Below are 17,994 nucleotides of genomic sequence, written 5' to 3' on the forward strand. Positions count from 1 at the left end.
TGGCATTTGTTTATCATCTAAGTCACCTGACCTGTTTTATTGACAGGTTGACGGAACTAACGGTGTCATAGGGTCAGGTGTTTGTGTTTTAAATGCCTGTCATGAACACGACATTTTGCTATGTACGGTAAAATGTTTAATTTCGAGGTTGTTCAAATAGCAAAGCATACGTGAACCAACTATGAATAGAATGTACCCATTAAGATAACGTTAAAGTTCTATCGGTTTTATCACCAAGGAAGCGATATTCCACACTTAATTCCGACGCTATGAACTACACGATTTAGCAGCAAACATATTGGAATGGTCATGCACCGGAAATCCGTTTTCTTTGTCCAAAACCAATATGCAACCACCAGAGTGATATTTTCATCAGCATGCTGCCTTGTGATGATCGTGTCTATCGGTGCTGCCTTGTGATGATCGTGTCTATCGGTGCTGCCTTGTGATGATCGTGTCTATCGGTGCTGCCTTGTGATGATCGTGTCTATCGGTGCTGCCTTGTGATGATCGGTGCTGCCTTGTGATCTATCGGTGCTGCCTTGTGATGATCGTGTCTATCGGTGCTGCCTTGTGATGATCGTGTCTATCGGTGCTGCCTTGTGATGATCGTGTCTATCGGTGCTGCCTTGTGATGATCGTGTCTATCGGTGCTGCCTTGTGATGATCGTGTCTATCGGTGCTGCCTTGTGATGATCGTGTCTATCGGTGTCTATCGGTGCTGCCTTGTGATGATCGTGTCTATCGGTGCTGCCTTGTGATGATCGTGTCTATCGGTGCTGCCTTGTGATGATCGTGTCTATCGGTGCTGCCTTGTGATGATCTTGTCTATCGGTGCTGCCTTGTGATGATCGTGTCTATCGGTGCTGCCTTGTGATGATCGTGTCTATCGGTGCAGTTCTAGTTAGGGTTCCTTCACTATACAACCATGCACACGCTAATGGCTACACCTAGCCTGTACCGTTAACAGAAAACGTACTCAACACTACTGCTGAAAACTATACACATTCCTCATAGTTATATAATATTCTACGTATGTAGACGTGAATTACATCAAGTGTGTTGTGTGTTTATAATTGTGATTATGAACCAGTTCGGAGTGTTACTGGACACTGCTACCCACTGTGGAACAATGTTATAAGTGAACTGCATTGTTTCTGTGTTCCAAGTTTCAGAAGCGGACAGTGGTGACTGTATTTGGAGTAAGACTGGCCTGTATGAGTCAACGAGAATATTCCAGTGTAGTCTGACCGAGCGAGTTCTAGAGCAGACACTCCTCGACTCTACATGGCTATAGAACACGTTTGTGTGGTTATTTAAGTGGACACACAGACATATTCATCCAGAAATGAGGAGCCTGATACAGGAATGTATGATACTTATATTACCCACAGAAATGCAAAGTGTTTGTAATGTTGATATCTCGTGTCTAACACAAATGCATGGTTCTGAGCAACTACTGTCGCCCCGTGACAGCCGAGATAAGCTAACATGTCATGCAGGAACAAGATGTTAAATCAACCTTTTGTGGACTTTCTGTTGTGTACTTTTATTTTATAAGGTGTGTTTGGGTCGTAGCGCTCACTACTAACAACTCAGTGAACAGAGAGGGGTTGTATATATGGGAATTCAAAGTGAATTCCGAAGCAATGGCCATTTTGCTTCATTGCACATGTGTTTCCAAGTGATCGTTTCTTCGTACGTGCTCCAGATGGATATCTGTTTTGTTTCTACCCTGTTTCTTCGTAAGGTCCACCCAGGTTCTAGAGATACATCGGAGACTTACAATATAACATCGAAACTCTCTATGGCGTTATTATTGTACGGTGGGGTCCACGGTACACAGAATTGTCATCAGAAGTTTGGAGAATTTTACAGCCGCTTCTTTAAGTCGATGCTGAACCATTGCTATGCATTTTGTGGCAGTAAAATCTCCACCTGTGGATCCATTTAGAAATACTGGTGCAGCACCTCCTCCCTCGGACAGGGACGCCTCTCTCCCTGAGTGTGGGCAGCGAAGTTGTTTCTGGAAAAGCTGAAACAAGTTCCTTGTCCATGCAGCATTCCGACCTCTTCAATGCAAACACAATGTCACCAGCATGCCACCTTGATCACCTGGAGATTCTCGCCTGGAAACACTTTTAGTACATAACACCCTCACCATTGCCACCTGTAACACTGAATAAAACAACCAGTGCCACCTGTAACACTGAATAAAATAACCATTGCCACCTGTAACACTGAATAAAACAACCAGTGCCACCTGTAACACTGAATAAAACAACCAGTGCCACCTGTAACACTGAATAAAACAACCATTGCCACCTGTAACACTGAATAAAACAACCAGTGCCACCTGTAACACTGAATGCCACCAGTGCCACCTGTAACACTGAATAAAACAACCATTGCCACCTGTAACACTGAATAAAACAACCAGTGCCACCTGTAACACTGAATAAAACAACCATTGCCACCTGTAACACTGAATAAAACAACCATTGCCACTTGGCATACTTAGTAGCTCATACACAGTATAACAGGCTACACAATATAATGTAAGGCCTATAGTGGTGTGTGTCTGTGTGTACCAAAATGTGTGTATAGAGGTGTGTGTCTGTGTGGACCGAGATGTGTGTAAAGTGGTGTGTGCCTCTGTGTAACAAGATGTGTGTAAAGAGGTGTGTGTCTGTGTGTACTGAGATGTGAGCATAGTTGTGTGTGTAAAGAGGTGTGTGTATGTGTGTACCGAGACGTGTGTATCGTGGTGTGTGTCTGTGTGTACCGAGACGTGTGTATCGTGGTGTGTGTCTGTGTGTATCGAGATGTGTGTATAGTGGTGTGTGCCTCTGTGTACCAAGATGTGCCTCTGTGTACCGAGATGTGTGTTTGTGTGTACCGAGATGTGTGTATAGTGGTGTGTGTACATTTATCTGATCTTATTAAGTCATAACAGGGGCAAGAAAAGAAGTAATAGAGATGATTTTCCCATGGATACCGACATGCACAATTCGGATTATTTGAAATATGTCTATCAAAACAATGAGCGTTCAAGTCATTACAACCCAACCTAAGGCGAGCATGGATTCTTTGACAAAATCTAGATCCAAAGTTTTTATTAAAGAAAATATTTCCTTGTTTGGTCTGTAACGTGTTTTGAACGAATAAAAAGGAGCGTGCATACGACGCTGTATGGCAAGGAATTGTGCGAATACTATCAGTATTTCTCAGATTGTAAGAACCTAAAACTGAAACATGTTCTGGAATTAAATCACGTATGTAGTTTGAGTAAGGTTAATATTTATTTTGTAGAATAAAGTAAGTTTCTTCATTTCTCTACGCTTAATTAATAGTATGCAATTGGTCTCCTTGTAGATTGTTTCATGACTAGTTCCTCTCACAGCTCCACAAATCGTTCTTAGAGCGCACATTTTCTAGAATCATAGGTGGGTGCATCGAGATATAATCTTGTATGTGGAGATATGTTGGAGACGTGTATCGAAATGTGCGCCTTGTGTGTATCTAGACTTGTATACCGAGATGCCAGGTTTAAGTTTTTCGAGGAGCATTGCTTCCATTAGTTTGTTATTTGCTGTGTAGTCATTTCTTTATTAGCCCTAATCTGACTAATTTCTGAAAAGGCTTCTCTACTGCTCATTAATCGATAAGCCATTAAGAGGATCGGGAATGTAAAACAACTGTCTTTCTTGAACAGGTCGCTTACTGGCTGAGTTTGTGCTGGGAAATAGTGCTTGATGTTATTCCAACCATTGGCTCTAACTGTCGCACTTATAACTGGGAGGTCTTCGTTTCTCTTTGAACGTCATGTAATCGGTGGCCACTTAGACATGTTTGTCATAACTAGGAACACAGGCGCGGTATTCATACCAAGATAAACCCACACCAAGTCCGCGGTGGCTTCACTAGCGCGGTATTCATACCAAGTGAAACCAACACCTGGCTCGGGAGGGTTTCACCAGCGCGGTATTTATACCACGTTAAACCCACACCAGGTTCGCGGTGTCTTCACTAGCGCAGTATTCCTACCAAGTTAAACCCCAACCAGGCTCGCGGTGGCTTTACTGGCGCGGCATTCATAGCAAGTTAAACCCCAACCAGGCTCGCGGTGGCTTTACTGGCGCGATATTCATAGCAAGTTAAACCCACACCAGGCTCGCGCTGGCTTCACAGGCGCGGTATTTATATCAAGTTGAACCCCCACTAGGCTCGCGGTGGCTTTACTGATGCGGTATTCATAGCAAGTTAAACCCCCAGCAGGCTCGCGGTGGCTTTACTGGCGCGATATTCATAGCAAGTTAAACCCACACCAGGCTCGCGCTGGCTTCACAGGCGCGGTATTTATATCAAGTTGAACCCCCACTAGGCTCGCGGTGGCTTTACTGATGCGGTATTCATAGCAAGTTAAACCCCACCAGGCTCGCGGTGGCTTTACTGGCGCGGCATTCATAGCAAGTTGAACCCCCACTAGGCTTGCGCTGGCTTTACTGATGCGGTATTCATAGCAACTTAAACCCCCACTAGGCTCGCGGTGGCTTTACTGATGCGGTATTCATACCAAGTTAAACCCCCACCAGGCTCGCACTGGGTTCACAGGCGCGATATTCATAGCAAGTTGAACCCACACCAGGCTCGCGCTGGCTTCACAGGCGCGGTATTTATATCAAGTTGAACCCCCACCAGGATCGCGCTGGCTTCACAGGCGCGGTATTTATATCAAGTTAAACCCACACCAGGCTCGCGCTGGCTTCACAGGCGCGGTATTTATATCAAGTTGAACCCACACCAGGCTCGCGCTGGCTTCACAGGCGCGGTATTTATATCAAGTTAAACCCACACCAGGCTCGCGCTGGCTTCACAGGCGCGGTATTTATATCAAGTTAAACCCACACCAGGCTCGCGCTGGCTTCACAGGCGCGGTATTTATATCAAGTTGAACCCCCAACAGGATCGCGCTGGCTTCACAGGCGCGGTATTTATATCAAGTTAAACCCACACCAGGCTCGCGCTGGCTTCACAGGCGCGGTATTTATATCAAGTTAAACCCACACCAGGCTCGCGCTGGCTTCACAGGCGCGGTATTTATATCAAGCTGAACCCCCACCAGGATCGCGCTGGCTTCACAGGCGCGGTATTTATATCAAGTTAAACCCACACCAGGCTCGCGCTGGCTTCACAGGCGCGGTATTTATATCAAGTTGAACCCCCAACAGGATCGCGCTGGCTTCACAGGCGCGGTATTTATATCAAGTTAACCCCACCAGGCTCGCGCTGGCTTCACAGGCGCGGTATTTATATCAAGTTGATATCAAGTTGAACCCCACCAGGATCGCGCTGGCTTCACAGGCGCGGTATTTATATCAAGTTGAACCCACACCAGGCTCGCGCTGGCTTCACAGGCGCGGTATTTATATCAAGTTGAACCCCCACCAGGATCGCGCTGGCTTCACAGGCGCGGTATTTATATCAAGTTAAACCCACACCAGGCTCGCGCTGGCTTCACAGGCGCGGTATTTATATCAAGTTGAACCCCCACCAGGCTCGCGCTGGCTTCACAGGCGCGGTATTTATATCAAGTTGAACCCACACCAGGCTCGCGCTGGCTTCACAGGCGCGGTATTTATATCAAGTTGAACCCCCACCAGGCTCGCGCTGGCTTCACAGGCGCGGTATTTATATCAAGTTAAACCCACACCAGGCTCGCGCTGGCTTCACAGGCGCGGTATTTATATCAAGTTAAACCCACACCAGGCTCGCGCTGGCTTCACAGGCGCGGTATTTATATCAAGTTGAACCCCCACCAGGATCGCGCTGGCTTCACAGGCGCGGTATTTATATCAAGTTAAACCCACACCAGGCTCGCGCTGGCTTCACAGGCGCGGTATTTATATCAAGTTGAACCCCCTTTAGGCTCGAGATGGCTTCACGGCCTGGGTCGCGACTGATGTTGAGGCATACAGCTCAAGCTGCTTTCAGTAGTAAGATAACCAAGTTGTCATTCGAAATAAATCATTTACTTTCACATTTGTTCTTAAGACTATCAAGGAAAATCTTCTTTATATTCATAGAAAGTATTGGAGACAAGCGGAACTAAAACTGGTGGATTAAACAGCACTCAACGACCTTCTAACCTAAAACACCTAAGTAACAACATACTCTGTTTATTTAACGTTGTGAGCGTATATATATATACCTACATATCTATTTTCTTTCTCTACATCGATTATGATTTGATCACACAAGATTTGTATTACTTTGCTAAAGGTTTTATCTAAAACATGTTCTTTCCCTTCATTCCAGCTCAAACTAAAACACGAACATGGGAATCTTGAAATCAGCGCACAGCTTTAAACTTTATCAGCTAGACTTCCTGCTTTCATTAAATGCTAAAATACGAAACATATAACTCCATAATGTCGCAAGATGCAAAGATATGAAACATAGTTCCATAATTTTGCCATATACGTTTTACTATTCTGTTCCAATTATGACTGATATACGACATTGTTGCTGCTATAGTGATAACACTTGCCAACAACACTCAAATGATTATTTGGAAGTCACCACGGTTCTGTTTTCTTCCACCTATGTCGTACGGGAGAGGTGTTTGCATAATCCCCTGGCTTGTTCGCCGATCCCCATTTCTTGCATTTTGGAAATAAGAATATGTTTAGACTATATCTATTTTCAGAACAATTTTCAAATTTGGAAAGAAATACCATGTAAAGTTTACCGAGAAAACCAACACTGTCACATGTGTGTGAAATTCTGGACCTTCTCGTTGATAAGAGCCATGAAACATTTATGGCATAACATGGCATGACAAAATGTAGGTCTCCCAGTGGTCACCAACTGTGCTCACCTACGTTAGGATTTTTTCCTTGATGCATATGAATCAGATGTTCTGGTAATTTGTCCTTCATTTTAAGATATGTATATCGATGATCTGATGTCGTTCAGTAACCATCATCTAGCCAATTCCCTTCTGGTAATGTACCCACCTGAAGTTGAAATAAATGTATTTCATAGTATGTTTGCATAAAAAGCTTAGGTTTTCAACTTTCTAACAATCATACTGTCTACCACTATTCATACAAGTCATACTCGCTTTGCTAAAACTTTGTTCAATTATCAAGGTTTTCTAAATTCAAGGATTCAAGGCCCTTAAAAGCTTTTAGATCTGATGCATTCCCATATGTTGACATGCAACATAGGATCTCGAAATTCTTTCAGGTTACCGAGTGCCTTGCCTTTGCATGTGTTTATGACGGTGCAACCGCTGGGACAGCAACGCTCAGCTCGTCACGAACACCACCAATCCTGGTGAAATCAGTATATGACGGAGGCACGCCCGTGATGTCGACTCTGCTATTGCCAGATCTATTATGAACATGGAAAAGGTTTTGTCGCTTTTGTTTATTCACAACTCGTTACAGACATACCATATGATATATAACATTCTCAACTGGACATACAATATGATATATAACATTCTCAACTGGACATACCATATGATGTATAACATTCTCAACTGGATATACCATATGATATATAACATTTTCAACTGGACATACCATATGAAATATAAGATTCTCAACTGGACATACCATATGATATACAGCATTCTTAATCGGACATACCATATGATATACAGCATTCTTAATCGGATATACCATATGATATACAGCATTCTTAATCGGACATACCGACCGCCTCCGTGGTGTAGTGGCTAGAGCGTCCGCCCGGAGTGCGGAAGGTCGCGGGTTCGATCCCCGACTGCGTCATACCAAAAGACGTTAAAATATGGTACTTGTTGGTCCCTGCCTGGTGCTCGGCATTAATGGGTACAACAAGGACTGGTCGGCTCGGAGTCAGTATAATGTGTCTGAGTGGGGTATTCATGCTACACTGCGGCATTGTATCTCAGTGGGCTAGCACTATAAAACCAGCTTAAGTCTGGGCTAGTACAAGCCACCGCACATACACATACACACGCATGCACGTCGTCATATGAGCGAAATATTCTCAAGCACGACGTTAAACCCAATTCCACCACCACCTCGGACATACCATATGATATACAGCATTCTTAATCGGATATACCATATGGTATACAGCATTCTTAATCGGATATACCATATGATATACAGCATTCTTAATCGGATATACCATATGATATACAGCATTCTTAATCGGATATACCATATGATATACAGCATTCTTAATCGGATATACCATATGATATACAGCATTCTTAATCGGACATACCATATGATATACAGCATTCTTAATCGGACAAACATATGTCACGGTATATTCATAATGGTTTACAGGATATGACCATTTGTCACAAGTCATATCAAATATGTGTCTAGGTGTCCCTGGGGGGCCTGTTGACACGACACAGAGGATGTGTAGGTCCTGTGGTACCGCAGACATATCTCTTTACACAGCCACAGCGTAAAGCATGCATATAGTCACAGAACTGTCAATAGCAAATGTCATTAAAGAGTGCTGTGCTGTATATCTGCAGAACTTCCTCATTGATGACATCTGTGTCGTATCTGTGACTGTGTGATCTGCGTCACATTTGGTCAGCAGACCTTTCGCCAAGAACTGGACATCTCAGTGGGCACCAACTGAACCTCGTCGCTTATCTGTTTCTCAGATATATTGCTCGGATTGTTAAACTCACTGAAATTTCACAGATGTAAGCTTCAGGTACATTGATGATCTTATGTTTAGTGACGGTCAAATAGCCAAGGACGAACCTACCCAAACTAGAAATAAGACACATGAGTGAAGTTGACTCATAAGTAACACATATGCATAAAGAATGACAAACAAGTATTCCTAAAACAGTAAGAAAGCGGCATAAGTGCATCTTTCGAATAGTCAGCTATTAAGTAGAGCAGTATTCTAGTTGTGGTGTCACCATTTTCCAACTTCTGAGGTACAGTTGGACATCATCTTTCTATGAAGGTTTCAAAGAGTGCAGTACGATTCGTAGTCCAGCATTGTTTGATCAGGGGTATATTTAATTGCTTAGTTAACGTTTCTGGTTTCTGGTGGACATATGGATGACATTTCCAATCTGACGCATCATCAAATGTTTACCAGCACAAGATAATTTTAACAAAATTTAACGCGCAACATCATACTTTGAATTCTGGCGGGATATCTGAGTCACTCGGACGTTGGTATGTAGAAATACCAAGGACGATAACGGCATCCACTATAATAGACACTGACCCCTAAATATCCTTATATTAGTATGTTCGTTGGCATGTGAACAGAAACAAGTTGAACATACCATATATGGGCATGTTGTGAGATTATGGATATCCTACTTGAAAATCCAGCTCCATGTGATCATCACTGACCATCGGTAAATACATATTGCCCTTACAAGGAATCAAATGACGTATTAGATTTGATAATCCCATGTCAGCAACCAAGTCCCTGATACAGTGATAGGAGCTGTTAGACTTCTGAAGACAGTGAGAGCAGTTCCCCTCGAGGTACAACAGTCCCTGATACAGTGATAGGAGCTGTTAGACACAAGGTGTGCTGAGGGAGGAGGCTGGAGGCGATGATTACCGGTGAACTATACATCCATTCAGAATCGTACCGGGCGATTCATGTCACATGTTAATGTTACATAGGGTTAACCAATCGTGTGTGAAGCTGTACGTAAAACCCATCCTCTGACCAGACACGAGTTCGGTGGCTGCAGAGAGCACACGACGTCAGCACATGACGTTCACTGGGAATCCAAACAGTTGCCTTTTATTTCAGTCCATTCAAACTTTTTTTTTTATTCATGTGCAACTAACATGTTGTTTGGTGTTTAGTTCGGTCTGTTTAATCACCACACAAGGTACAAGTAAGAAGGCTTACATTGCTCACAGATTCATTTCAACATCCGTGCGTGTCTATTCTCTGTTAGACGCAAGGTAACACTGTAGCCTCCTGTTTTCAAACAATACACAAATTCTGTTCCGGAATGAATTCACCAAGCTAGTATACAGGGAATCTGTAAAACGCCCTTGATGCAAAACAGACGTTCCGGCTGCCCAGAATGCACCAATGTTCCTTCGACTGAAATATGCGAGCTTACCCACAGAGTGGATTCAAAGATTTACACTTCATTATAGTAGCACCTACATCCAGTCCACACTCTGTACGTGGAATCCACACTCTGCATATGGCATCACTTACATACAGTCCACGCTCTGCACATGGCATCACCTACATAAAGTCCAAACTATGTACGTGGAATCCACATCCTGCAAATGGCTTCACCTACATAGAGTCCGCACTCTGTATGTGGAATCCACACTCTGCATATGGCATCACCCACTGTGTAGCAGCTACATACAGTCAACACACTCTGTACGTGGAATCCACACCCTGCAAATGGCATCACCTACATAAAGTCCAAACTATGTACGTGGAATCCACATCCTGCAAATGGCCTCACCTACATACAGTCCACATCCTGCAAATGGCTTCACCTACATGCAGTCCACACTCTGTACATGGCATCACCTACATACAGTCCACACTCTGTGCATGGCATCACCTACATACAGTCCACACTCTGTGCATGACATCACCTACATACAGTCCACACCCTGCACGTGGTTACTGCTGCCGGTTCTTGTGCTGTGGTAGTACCTGGAACCACATGAGTCAAAATGACTTGATGCCTCCCTGTCCAGATGATCAGCGTGGAAGGGGACATTGACGTCTTTTTCCTTCATTTTCCGCAGTTGAATGAACCGCAACATTCTCTTGAAACCATTCCTAAACTTTGGGTTCATCCAGAAGTAGACAAAGGGGTTGTAGCAGGAGTGACTGGTTGCCAGCCACTGGATGGCGAGGAAGACGACGTTCATGTAGCTGTTGTTGTAGATGCTCTGGTCCCGGTCCCCCACCAGGGTGAGGACGTGTAGAGGTAGCCAGCACACGGCGTAGATCACCACCACCACGATGATCATCTTCACCATCTGTGGAAGGCAAACCTGGCTTAGTTAATGGGCATACATGTTGTAACATAGTGTTACTGATCAGATGTTAATGGTCACCATTGCATTTTGTCCAACTTAAACTAACATTTTGGAGACATTTATCCACAATTATCGAATAAGGAAGGATTCAATGGACAGAACGCACATCAGTTGCTTGGACCATTGTCTCTCTCACACACTCGTTAACTTAACACAACCATATCGCTTTATTTCATTCATCTTCAACACAGCTGCACAACAACCTAACACGAGGTGGCCTCAACATAAATAGCTCTAACCGAGCTTGCAATACGTTCAGTCCGTCGGTCTGTCTGTCTGCCTGTCTCCTTGAGCAATGTGGCAAGCGGACAAGACAGGCGTTCTCACATGATTTCTGAGTCTAAGATGGACCGCGTTGATTGACCTGGTTGCTGGCTATAGTGATAAATCTGAGGTTCACACAATTCTGAGAGCGATGCTGAAGAACCTGATTATGACAGATGTGGAACGATTCCTCGCCGTGCTGCAAAAGGCCTTGACGACAGACATGGCGCCATAATCAATTGTTTTATGTGTCCATTGTAAAATCTGACAACGCTACATCTGGTGAACACGAAAATGATAAATTGCAGCTATCGCCAGATTGGTGCATAGGTGCATTGTGTTGCAAAAAACCGCACACTATTCGACGGGTGCTCCACAACGTGCCTCGGTATGGAGATCAGAATAAATCAGACATTGATGCCTGATGTCCCCACGCAGTCTCAACGTATGATAAGTCTTGCTATTCCAACTGTAAAAGCCGTTTTGTACAAGTGGAAACAATGACATGCCTGGGGAATCAGTGGAGGACGAGGAGACTCACACAGATACAATGTAGGCTTGCCCTGCGATCTCCAGATGACGACCATTACTGCTCATGAAACCATCGTTGTTAACGTCCAACATAACGGTAATGACCGCTCTGTAGAACAGTTATGTGCATTAACAGCCAATGATATGCTTCATACACATCAACAGAAAACGCCCATGATAAATAGGCATAATATCTGTCTCAATTTATGAAACTCTACACGTCCCATTTCTGCTCCAAGTGCACAGTGGGCTATGAAGAGTGCACAGGGGAACAGTATCACGTAAATATATTGTGTTTGATCCAGTCAGCAGGAAAATAGCATAATACACATGCCAGTATGTTGCAGTATCACTAAATACCTGTTTCATATACACAGTCCCCAGGGGAATAGCATCATGTGGATGCAGCGTGTGTTCTAGGCAGTCGGGGGGCCGGGGTGGGGTGGGGTGGAGTTGGATGGATGTATCAGTGTAACGTATTAGGTATTACTCACAAATATACAGGGATCACTATCATTAACACACAGAGACTACTGTACACGTTCTGCGGGGGAAAGTATCACTTGACTACGACTTGTGTTGTGGGGAGGAGTATAACGTATTCGACAATGTCATCTACACATAAATACACAATGCCAATTAGAATGTAGTCAATTGTAACATATGTTATAGTTGGGACTACACTTTCTCAGTAAAGTACAGATTCTAGTACTTTAGTTGGGTTCATTCTAGTACTTTTGTTGGGGGATTCAAACCACACCCTCAGAGTCAGGCACCTAATCTACAGCACACAAAGTCAGCCGCTTAACCCGCTCAGCCATCGCGACTTCCACTAGAATCTGTACTTTTTGAGTGAGTGAGTGAGTTTAGGTTTACGCCGCTTTTAGCAATATTCCAGCAATATCACTGCGGTGGACACCAGAAATGGGCTTCACATATTGTACCCATGTGGGGAATCGAACCCAGGTCTTCGGCGTGACGAACGAACGCTTTAACCACTACGCTACCCCACCGCCCCACTTTTTGGGGGGAGTGTAATCCCAAATATAACATATGTCATATATACAGTTAGCAGAGGAATGTTATCACTGTGTATACACAAGGCGATAGCACGTTGACTGACTCAACAGGTGCACTCTGTGTATCCAACTCAGATGTCAAGAAGGAGTAGAATTCCGTTCATACACAACCTACCCGTCTCTTGGATGCAGCTAGTCTGTTGTCCCGTCCAGAGTCCGCTTCTCCGGGTGGCTTCTTAATCCACACGACATATCCGATACATCCGTTTGTAAACGCCAGAACCGACAGGGGTAAAAAGTACTGTGTTACCATAATACCCATACTGTACACATACTTGTGGAAGTCATTGTCCCATTTCTCCAGACAGAGCCCATTGGATGAAGGGTCATTGGGAAACTGGGGTTTGGGAAATGTCACCTTTGATTTGATGGCTGTTGGTAAAGGCAGCGCGCAGGACAGGAAGAGAATTAACACAATTATAACCAACAGACGACTCTTTGACATCCGTGGTTTTAGGGGGAATAAGATGGCGACGAACCTGTCCAGACTCATGGCGACTAGGGTGAGAGAGCTGACGTACACGGCGACCACCTGCAGGTACTGCCACACTGGGCACATCACACTCCCGAACGGCCAGTACAGCTTCAGGTTAGCGAATACAGAGAACGGGTTGCAGATCACAGCCTTGATGATATCACTCAGGGCCAGGGTCAGGAGGAAGAGGTTTGTTACTGTCCTCATCCGGTGGTCGGAGAGGATGATGTAGCAGACGGCGAGGTTCCCGCTGACGGCGACGAGGATGGTGAGGATGTACATGAGGACGAGGATAATTGTGACTGTGAGGCTGACGCTAGAATCTCCTTGAGGGGCGCCGGAAGCGTTGGTAAAGAGTTCCGTTGTTTGCAAGAAAACTGAGTAGTTGTTCTGCCCACTCATCTTGACTCCGTCCGTCCTTCAGCAGCACTTGGTGATGATTACACACCTGAAACATACAGAATTGTACATCACAGACAGGGACACAACTGCTGCCACATGTTACTTGCACCAGATTAAGTCATGGTGGAGTAGTGAAATAGGTAGAACGCTCAGTTGTCCCACCGAAAACCTAGGTTCGATTCTCCAAATGGAATGCAACATGCTTACCCATTGTGTGTGTCTAATACTTTCTGTTGCCAGAAGTTTGCGACAAACCTTACACTCACACATATATGGTCGATTCCAACGAAAAGTGTACACAGCTTGGTACAAGGTGTCCAAAATAGAATTGCTTGCACCTTGTAATTCTGTTTACCAATGTAAACTCAACATATTTACCTCTTATGAAAATCAGTTGCCATCACTAATCTTTAATAGTGACAAGTTGGTGGATCAGTGAAGTTGAAGCCAATTTTCTAAATTACCTACAAATACCGACATCATACCTTGTATATCCTGTGATTAGATGGGTTGTATGTTGCCTAACATCCAAATTCACTGTTGTTCTGCATGCACAATATGCATATCATGGATTCATTTATGTTTTATAACCTCAAGCTTTACGAAAATAGAACCATTTTAGTTCCTTTGTTTGATGTAAATGAGATAGCACCACTTAGCGTTCTTTTCACAAACAAATCATTATTACAAATCTATCTTATTCATCTGAGAAACAATGGGTGGAACTTTCGGTAAGTACAGCAAATTTGAAAATACATCAATAACTAAACTGTGGGTGGAAGATAAAACCAATGTGTTTGTAGGTAATATATATCACGTAATTCCTTGTAGTTCTTAAATGTTTGTATATGTCAATATAATATATGGTCACATCGAAGATTGATTTCCCCACTAACTTAGGGGAACCAACTGCAAACCTTATGCAGATGAATTGCACGAGGAACATGCATCAAATTGCTGAAAAGCATGTGCAAATATCGTGCATGTGAACAGCTGCGTTTTGGTGTAAAGTTTGGTTCAGAATTCGCCAATTTTCACTGACTTTTATCATTTATTGAACTCATGACAATTATCTTTTCAAAGTTACGAATTTGTTTTACAATACATCAGCTCATGTGTAAACAGTACCTTTAAACAGTATGGAATATTTTGCAAAATTTAATTTAAAACAGTCGCCTGAAGTAAGTGGCTATATTTACACTAGTGAGTCTAAACTGTTGATGAGAAGTATAGAAATTGAATTAAAATCATTACATCTGAAATTTTATTTGCTAAATGTTTCAACTGACATTTGTATTCAAAGAAAGCACATCACAAATGTTCAAAACGCTTGAACTATTACCATATACCATTATGTACAGATAAACATGTCACTCAAACAATCAATACATTATACGTCTTACTGAACTGCTTTAATTACTCATATTTTGCAATGACAATTGCTATTAGATAGACATTTACAGAAAGTTTTAACTACAAAAACGAGCTACCTACGAATAAGACATACCTTTGACAAATATAACTACTGAACCCATGCAACTTACTTCTACTACAGTCTCAATCCTCCTATGTTCGCAAGTGAATTGGTGACAGCCCTGAACAAGACTTACAACTTCAAACACACTGACTGATGTTACCTACAAATACGGAATGTTACCAACGAATACACATGCTACCTACGAATCTACCGTTTATCCCGTGATATCATGCAAGCATTTATCACCAAGATCAACTTGTTTTCTGACATTTCAATCAAAACGAATTCATTATATATCAATATAATAAAGTCTAAACCACGAACTGCAGTGCATCCCTGAATAGAAAATTTTTATTGAACGCTCAGCTATGCAGCCATTTGAAATTCCAAGGAACCATTTCAATCTATTAATAGGCAGTACTGCGTACCTAATCAGTGTAATGATCTGCAATAATTGTCTCCAGTATAAATTATGTTATTCTAGCGTATTGTGTTTTCTATTTCATTTTGTTAACAACGAATACATGTTATCTACAAATGCCGTGAGCCACAACCGGGGAAATCCCAGCGGAACATCATGTCTTACCAATTTGAGCCCCCATGTCAATTCCACTTACAGTCAGCTGAGGCCTTTTTTACAATAATAGGACTTAAAAACTCACTAAACTTAAAGTTGGTTAGTTGTAACAGGTGACATATGCATCCTATGTTATTGTGACATGGGTTTATTTATATAACATTCTTGCCGAAAATGTAAAACACACTTACTAATCACCCAGATATTGTCTGGTCTCATCTATGATGACCTCTAAATGGAACACATGTCACGTGTTGTCATTCCACCAATCTATTTGAATGTGATCAGTTGTTGGTACTTGTAGGTAACATTTGGGAGTTACAATTTACTTACGAATACAGGTTATTTTGTGTGATATCTTCGTAAAAACAGCACAGAAAATGTTCAGATGTAGCACACGTATATAGTGTGGCCCTTTGCACTTGAACTTAGGATATCATTCACTAATGTGTTCATTTGTGGAAACAGTAACATATTTAATGGTTTTGTAGGTAACGTGATGTTACCGACTGACTCAACACCATGATACAGCCTGCTGAATCAACATGGCCATCTGGTCCTTGTCATGAAGTAACCCCGATTGACTCCAGCCTCGCATTAGTTTGTCTAGGTCTTATATATGCCATACTACTCAGCGAACCTGCACTACTCACTACCTAAACGGGGGCGGTGGGGTAGCCTAATGGTTAAAGCGTTGGCTCGTCACGCCGAAGACCCGGGTTCGAATCCCCACAAGGGCACAATGTGTGAAGCCCATTTCTGGTGTCCCCCGCCGTGATGTTGCTGGAATATTGCTAAAAGCGGCGTAAAACCAAACTCAGTCAGTCAGTCAGTCACTACCTACACTACTCACTACCTACACGTGTGGTGGTCATACAACCAACAACGTCCGTCGTATACAGTGTGTTGTGTGGACGGAGTCGAGTTAAACTGGCTAAAGGGATTCATCACAAACAAACTGACTGTTGATAAACTGCTGAGAGGTGTTCCCGTACTCTATACGTTGATCACTGCACACTCTGACGTCTCCAACGGCTACAGTAGTGTATCGGTGTAGCACTACGTTTCGCCTGCAGGTGCATCGGGTAATCGCCCACTACACTTGAAGGTGTATCAGGTAATCGCCCACTACACTTGAAGGTGTATCAGGTAAGCGTGAACTACACATGCAGGTGTATCAGGTAAGCGTGAACTACACATGCAGGTGTATAGGGTAAGCGTGGACTACACATGCAGGTGTATCAGGTAAGCGTGGACTACACATGCAGGTGTATCAGGTAAGCGTGGACTACACATGCAGGTGTATCAGGTAAGCGTGGACTACACATGCAGGTGTATCAGGTAAGCGTGGACTACACATGCAGGTGTATCAGGTAAGCGTGGACTACACATGCAGGTGTATCAGGTAAGCGTGGACTACACATGCAGGTGTATCAGGTAAGCGGACTACACATGCAGGTGTATCAGGTAAGCGTGGACCACACATGCAGGTGTATCAGGTAAGCGTGGACTACACATGCAGGTGTATCAGGTAAGCGCGGACTACACATGCAGGTGCGGACTCAGCTGTGCGGGTATTGCGGGTGTATCAGGTAAGCGTGGACTACACACGCAGGTGTATCAGGTAGGTACAATACATGCAGGTGCATAAGGTATCAGGGTATCAGGTAAGCGTGGACTACACTATGCAGGTGTATCAGGTAAGCGTGAACTACACATGCAGGTGTATCAGGTAAGCGTGAACTACACATACAGGTGTATCAGGTAAGCGTGGACTACACATGCAGGTGTATCAGGTAAGCGTGAACTCACACATGCAGGTGTATCAGGTAAGCGTGGAACTACACATGCAGGTGTATCAGGTAAGCTGCAGGTGTATCAGGTAAGCGTGGACTACACATGCAGGTGTATCAGGTAAGCGTGGACTACATGCAGGTGTATCAGGTAAGCGTGGACTACACGTACGCAGGTGTATCAGGTAAGCGTGGACTACACATGCAGGTGTATAAGGTAAGCGTGGACTACACATGCAGGTGTATCAGGTAAGCGTGAACTACACATGCAGGTGTATAAGGTAAGCGTGGACTACACATGCAGGT

At 43.6% G+C, this 17,994-nt stretch overlaps 1 protein-coding gene across 1 annotated transcript; it reads right to left on the bottom strand.

Moving 5' to 3' along the window:
• Positions 1 to 9,791: 9,791 nt before the first annotated feature.
• Positions 9,792 to 13,860, bottom strand: LOC124263624 (RYamide receptor-like). Its single transcript, XM_046698272.1, has 2 exons — positions 13,080 to 13,860; positions 9,792 to 11,030 (listed from the first exon to the last, which is right to left on the bottom strand). The coding sequence occupies exons 1-2, from the start codon at positions 13,839 to 13,841 to the stop codon at positions 10,638 to 10,640; spliced, it is 1,155 nt and encodes a 384-aa protein (XP_046554228.1). The 5' UTR covers positions 13,842 to 13,860; the 3' UTR covers positions 9,792 to 10,637.
• Between the last annotated feature and the right edge of the window lie 4,134 nt (positions 13,861 to 17,994).

Source organism: Haliotis rubra, unplaced genomic scaffold (assembly GCF_003918875.1).
Source record: "Haliotis rubra isolate DU_JTF1 unplaced genomic scaffold, ASM391887v1 Scf890, whole genome shotgun sequence".
Lineage (NCBI taxonomy): Eukaryota > Metazoa > Mollusca > Gastropoda > Lepetellida > Haliotidae > Haliotis > Haliotis rubra.

Coding starts and splice junctions, on each gene's coding strand:
- LOC124263624 (XM_046698272.1), bottom strand. CDS start 13,841: ATGAGTGGGCAGAACAACTACTCAGTTTTCTTGCAAACAACGGAACTC. Junction 11,031..13,079: donor TAGCTGCATCCAAGAGACGG/GTAGGTTGTGTA, acceptor TGCCTTCCACAG/ATGGTGAAGATGATCATCGT.